The sequence below is a fragment of the Cryptomeria japonica genome, chromosome 2, assembly GCF_030272615.1.
Source record: "Cryptomeria japonica chromosome 2, Sugi_1.0, whole genome shotgun sequence".
Lineage (NCBI taxonomy): Eukaryota > Viridiplantae > Streptophyta > Pinopsida > Cupressales > Cupressaceae > Cryptomeria > Cryptomeria japonica.
In genome coordinates, this window is record NC_081406.1 from 136,946,812 (window position 1) to 136,953,912 (window position 7,101).

Here is a 7,101-nt window from a genome sequence, read left to right on the forward strand (position 1 = left end):
TAGTCTATTTTTACTATTTCATCTCAATTATCCATTGTTTTACCCTAATCATACAATTCATTTAAACTAAAAGAGGGTGACAAATTAAAAACAAGTGAATCTAATCAGAATTTCAACTCTTTTCCTATCTAGATTTTGGTTAGATCTAAATTGTATTCAACCCTCTTTCAATGTTTTAGTTTTGTAGGTAAGATTAGTGGTCTTATTATCTTAATTGGTAAAACCCTAATTTTTCCTCACCAATACACATATTAGGATTAAGGTTGAAAAGAATAATGATTAGGATTAAGGTTGAAAAGAATGATTTTCTCAATTTTAACTAAAAGAAGAAGGCTTATGTGATGTGAAATTGCATAGGATGCAATTTATGATAGTACGTGATATAATTTATGATAGCACATCAATAAAGAAATGGTTATGATACACTTGCAAAGTTTAACTCTTTATACATCTAAAATTAACTATGAAACTCCATAACAAGAACCCAATAATTAGGAGAATTGAAGCATGAAACCAATGAAATAGTAATTAAAAAATTGTGAGCTAAAACCACCCAAAGTATGGTGCTCAAATCCCTAGTCAAAATCTAAGCCCCAAATTGCAAGATGGGTCCATTACATAAAAATAATATATTCCTTATGTATACATCATATAAGCTTGTAATAATTCAGTCATCAATTTAAGTGCTTCATTTTGGTTCCATTATATCCATCTAGAGATGTATTATGACATCATAAATTGGTCAAGGGTGCAGCTCCCTTATACAACTCTTGTTTATCAAAGACGCTCTTAAATTTTTATGTGGGAGGCCTAACTTCCAAATGCCATGCCTTTGTATTCAAGAAGTTGACTAAGTCTATATTTAATTTAAATTGAAGGTTTTGGAGAGATCCATGTTTTCATGCACAACTTACTTCATTTAAGATCTATTTTGAGATATTTTGAGACTAAAATTGACCTTTTATAGTTAACCCAAAAAAATTATTGTATGTTGCACATCCCACAAAAACACATTTTTTAGGTTCTCAATATTAGGTTTCAAGGTTGAGGCACCGTTTATATAATAAAGTCATACTAGGGTTTAATTAAAGAGTTATAATGTTATGACAAGATATTCAATTAAAAAACCAAATATAATTAGATTAACATATGAAAACCTTAAGTCAAGGCAAGGGTAAGTAGAAATATAGACAACACATTCAAACATTAAAACTAAGAATGTAATGGCATATCAATAAGGTTTCAAAGATCAAGGATAAATTAGATATGAAATAGTATGAAATTTAAGCATAAAGTGTTGATCTAAAAACCTACTTAGGAGTTTGGCACATTTGTCAAATAGAACAAAATGAAAAGGAGAAATACTCGTAACAATTAGTCTAGGTCAATTAATTAAACCAAAAAATAAAGCACCAATCAACCTATACTAAAAATTATAGTTGTTAGAGTGAAGTGGCTCAAATCAGAAATATTAAATAGATAGTACAATCACACCATACTTAGCAATAAATGAAGATAGATATTGCTCAGTTTTGTAACCAAAGATTGAATGTTTATTCATTATTCATGTGCCCTAGAACTAGAGATGCCCTAGATAGTCTATCAAAATATTCTCTAATTCTTTATGTGAGGCTGAGTTAAGTTATTTTGGATCTAATTCACAATAATGACCTTACTCTACACCCACAAACTCCATTTCTAATACTTTTAGATTTTGTCTTGTAGATTCTCAAATAAATGCACCGATAGACAATTATATCTTCTTTTGTGCTCTTAGGTTTTTTTATATATAATTTTCAAAAACACTTAATTGAAATAAAACACCTCAAACACACACATGAAGCCTAGAATGATAACTAGGTGATTCATATTTGCTATGATAAGTATGTTGGACACAATAAGCCACTGAGAGGGGGGGTGAATCAGTGGTTTCCAATATTTACCCTTCTAATCTCAAATATGAATCCTGGTTAGTCACTCAAACACTAAAAAACATACCGGTAGGATAATGGAAGACAACTCAATGAAATCACACTTAAGGAATCACATCACATGACACCAATATATACGAGGAAAACCCAAGATGGGAAAAACCTCGGTGAGAAATGTTGTTGGAGACTACTGCTCCAATCCAGCCTCACAATGAATCTCTTATTACAATTTTTAGGGCACCAACCCAAGGAGAACCAACCTCTGCAGTTTATGGGCACCAACCCAAAGGAGCTACAACCCCTGCACTAAGCACCAACTCAGTGATCACAATACATTATATTCAAATACAAAAGTAGTAATCTAGTTACAAGTGAATCTTGTAACCTCTCAATACAATCATCCCTGCCAATAAAGTACCTCCTCTGCCTTACCAGTTCTCTGCTCATTCTGACTAAATCTTTAGCAACTCAACCACTATCTTGTTGGATCTCCTCTATCACTTTATGCTCTTGTCCTCTCACTGCTTCTGCTTACCAGTTTGGTCTCTATCGGTTTCATCTTCACTCAGCACACTGCCTCTTCTTTGCTAGTTTACCTTTATCTTGTCTAAGGCTATCTGTCACTGCCAGTTCTTTGCCATTCCTTCTTACTTGACTGGATTCCTCTGGTTCTTCATTCAACTTGCATTCATTCTCAAAAGCCTTCTCACAAGTTCTCCTTCTAATACTTAGACACTTAAGATCTTCGCCAAAAAGACAAACTGATTTCTTCACTCATAGAGGTATGCCAACACTCTATCTAACATAGTCTTCTCATGCAACACCATTCAATCAACAACATCTCATTGATTTTGGCTTGCATATTTATAAACAAGTTTTCCCACCAAAAATTCAATTCAAACTTCAGTCAGTTAGGGTTTCTTCTTCAACCCCAAGGCAAACCAAATCCAATCAGATCTCATCCAATTTGATCTCCAAGACAACTGTTTGCACATCACCGCCATTAACATGCCTTCCAATACACGTTTTCTAAACTTAACAAACACGACCCTATATCTTGACCTGTATCTTGTCAAAACACCATAAATATCTCAGTTGTTTCCTTCTCAAAGTCCTCCTGCAACTTGATTTTCCTTGCTTTGATCCAGGCGCCAACAACTCCCTAATCTTTCTTTGTCGTTCATTCTTCTCGAGCCGCACTCTTCTAATCCGATCCACAAATCACGGGCTCCATATTAAATGCACACTTGTAGAAACACCTATCCCTACACGACACTTCACCGACCTCTGCGAGCTTTCCACTTCAACTCCACGTGGCATCCATGTCGATATCCACTTCAACAAAAATCTTTGTGTCAACTAGACTCGATCACCGACAATCAACACACAACCGATCCTTCCTTTCTATCGGTTCACTAACCCTGCCCGTATCTCACACTTTACCGGTTATCCTTCATGTCTGCATTTTGTTGATCTGCTGGTGGAAAACCTAAACCGGTCGCTAGACATGTCTATTCATAGCATGCTCCTTCTCATCAAATAGAAGCACATCACTTGGCCTCTTTGCTTCCTTACCGGTTCTCATAACCACCAGCAACCATTCCAATGACATCATGTTATCAACCTTCAACTGATTCCATCTAAGGTATTTGTATGTCGGTTGCATACTCTTCTCTACAACTGCTCCACTTTGCCTTCTTCTTCATCAGCCCGGACCAAATATCAACCGATTTGTCAAAGTGACAAACCCATCACACTTCATCTGTTCCGACAACTCAACATGCCATCTCAGTCGGTCCAATGCATATCCCTGATTTCATGCACTTGAGGCATTCCTTTGATGCACCGATAGATCCGGTGTGAGCCTTCAAACACTTGCCTTTATCTCTTCTTTCTTATCTCAAAGAACTATGATGCACAATTTGCATAATAGGAGATAAGCTCCACTTACCGGTGGTAGTGAATCCTTATCATCTGCATCTTGCAATTCATTCATGTGGTTTCCCTATTTGTGCAACATATCTTCAAATAAGAACATGTGATCCGGTGTGGGAACATTCATTGTCAGTCATCTCTTCACATGGTGACTGCATTTCTATCCAGTGGGAGTCCTGTTGTTTTGTATCTACACAGCATACCGGTGACCTGTACATCCTTCTTCTCTTGTGTTGATGTGATTTAGGTAGCATTCCACCTCTTCATCACAAACAACAACTCAAGCACCTTGCTCATCCTGTTTGTACATTGGTCATGAGCTTGCCGGTTGGCAACTACTCACTGTCAACACAACACTTACCGGTTGACATCCTTTCCATGTTGATGACAGACTGTTTTCATCCACACAAGTCAAACACTAACTTGTGTACCAGTGACCTCAGTGATCATTCATCTGAATGACATTCTCTCCCTTACCTTATCGGTGTTCTGCAACACAAGGTGATATCAAAGATATCTCATCCTGTACTCCTCCATGACATTGTTGCACATACATCTCTTATACCGCTAGTCATCCTATACCGATTGACATCAATGCCAACACAATGCCAACAAAGTATGATCAAACATACTTGATTTCTAAATTTGAGTGTAGAAGCAAGTATTGTTCTTATTATAATTCCTTTGTTTCTCTATGTTTTTGTGTGCGAATGATATGAATGGATGTAATGATTAATAAACATAACACCAAATCATGAATGTTCATGCATAGTCAACTTGGACTAAAGCATAAAATATGGATAGATTGATTCTAATTTTGAATTAAGTGGATCATTATTGCAGTTGCAAGGACAACCTAAGACTTGTGAACTTGACCTACATAAAACAACCAAGTTGTGTAAGTGTCTAGTAAGATTGGATTAATGATCAAAATAAAAAAAAACAAGGCAACCTCATAAGCACGAGATAAACAATGAGCCTATAACTAGATGCAAGCAAAACTAGATATGTAAACCTAACCATACACAAAAATGCACAATTTGTAATTGTATAGATTTATCAAAATATTAAACCAAAATAAACATCAAATTAAATAAAAATAGATCGAAAATAATTTTTACCAATGTACAATACGATAACTAATAATTAATAATTAAATATATCATATAAATAATATAATATGACAAATTATTATTTTTTACACAAATTATTGATATTATTTATGTCATTTTGTTTACAAATTGTTTTTAATACTTCAATACTATTTGTACAACCTAAATTAGATCTAAGATTGTCAACATAAATCATTATTGTATGAAACTTTTTTTTTTTTTTTAAAACACAAATCATTAGTATTTATTTGTATGACAGAATTTTTTTTGACAAATTGTCTCTGTACTCCAAAACCATTTATAGAAGGTAAGTTAGGTCAAATCATCACAAATCAGCTCTCAAAATGAACCGTGCGTCTTTTTAAGTTGATGTTTGATATAGGTTACGGTTTTCTATGCGTCTTTTTAGTTGATATTTGATATATGCTAGGGTTTTCTATGCATCTTTTTAGTTGATGTTTTATATAGGTTAGGGTTTCCTATTCTTGCACACGAAGTCATTCAGGATTTATGGTTGCTTGTATACTTTTTGTGGACGAAGAGGACGTTAAGCCAGGAGAAGACATTTCAGTGCTTTCCTCGAGTTTCTTAACATGGAGGTGAAGACGAAAGGCATAAACCCTCTGTTTAAAGAGGTAATTTCTACTCATTCTAAAAAGCAATACAGTACCTCATCTCGTCACATCACCCATAAATTTAATGTCGTGCACTTCACTCAGTCCATTTATGTCCTCTGTAAATCGGGAAACACAATTAAGGTTTGGGACCTCTTCCGGTTGGCCCTAACTAAACGCCTTCATCCCGATGCCATATCCTTGACTCCGCTTTTGTGGGGTTTTGGAAATGACGGCGATCTCTGCATAATCATCTGCTCTCCTGCAGAACTGAAAGAGATGGAGGTACATCCAAATGTTATCATTTATAACACACTCACAAAGGCTTTGTGTAAATGTGATAAGATTGAGGAAGGGCATGGCCTCTTGCACAAAATGATGTATGCTCATTGTTTTGGTGGTATTGTTACATACAATCTGATAGATGGAATCTGCAAGTTTGGTATGATAAATGAAGCTTTTGTTTTAATAGCTGAAGTAATACAAGATGACCTTTCCACAAGTACTGTTACATACAGTACCCTAATAGATGGTCTCTGCAAGTTGGGTAAAGAAGGTGCTATTCAAAGATTAGTAGCCAAATTGTTACATGGTCACTGCTCTCAAGATAGTGTTGCATGTGCCACTCCGATTGATGGTCTTTGCAAAGTAGAAAGAGTAAATGAAGCTCTAGGATTTTTAGCTTAAATTATACAAAACGGCCATTTTTTTAACAGCTACACTTACACTAGCCTGATAGATGGCTTTTTCAAGACCGGAAAAACAGACAAAGTCTACAATTTGTTTGTACAAATGATGGAGTTTGGTCCTTTGCCCGATGAAGTGACATTTACTGCAGTTATTGATGGACTCTGCAAAGATGGCAGGATGGACAAAGCCTGGGATTGTTTCCATGATATGTTAAAAAATGGTGTACATGCAGTGGAAAAAGGCTCAAAAGTTGTTTAAAGAGATGCTAAGAAAAGGCTACTTCTCAAATGTTTTTAAGTGCAATGCTTTGATTGGTGGTTTATGTCAGAGTAACAGCGAAAGAAAAACAGTCACACTTCTTTCTGAGATGTAAAACAAGTGACATATTCCCAATGTAGTGACATGTAATATCTTCATATTTGTTATAGGCATGAACATGGCAAACGAGGTGTTACTGGAAATGGCAACAAAGGATTTGAAACCTAATGAAGTGACATACACCAAAGTCATTGATGGTCTGTGCAAGGCAGGAGTCAATTTATGACTGTTTGATCAATGCCCATTGCAAAATTGGTGAAATAGATAAAACTTTTAAGTGGTTGGCATTACTCCAATTGTTGTATACTATAACCTATATATAGTATATTGATTGATTTTATTTTGTAAGGAAAACAAATTTGATAGGGCTTTCTCAATGCTGAATGAGACGAGAGCAAAGGGTTTGATTCCAAATGTTGTCACGTATAATATATTCTTTTACATCTTGCGTGAAATACATGATCTTGAAAAAACTTTCTTGTTGATGCTTCAAATGAAAAA

At 35.2% G+C, this 7,101-nt stretch overlaps 1 protein-coding gene across 1 annotated transcript; it reads left to right on the forward strand.

Moving 5' to 3' along the window:
• Window positions 1–5,571: 5,571 nt before the first annotated feature.
• On the forward strand, window positions 5,572–6,540 carry LOC131073202 (pentatricopeptide repeat-containing protein At3g54980, mitochondrial). Its single transcript, XM_058009592.2, has 2 exons — window positions 5,572–6,176; window positions 6,309–6,540. The coding sequence occupies exons 1-2, from the start codon at window positions 5,572–5,574 to the stop codon at window positions 6,538–6,540; spliced, it is 837 nt and encodes a 278-aa protein (XP_057865575.2).
• Window positions 6,541–7,101: the final 561 nt, after the last annotated feature.

Bases quoted from the DNA above. Each gene is read 5' to 3' on its own strand.
- LOC131073202 (XM_058009592.2), top strand. From the start codon at position 5,572: ATGGAGGTGAAGACGAAAGGCATAAACCCTCTGTTTAAAGAGGTAATT. The intron at 6,177-6,308 runs GTTACATGGTCA...TTTTTTTAACAG, and splicing joins CAAAGATTAGTAGCCAAATT to CTACACTTACACTAGCCTGA.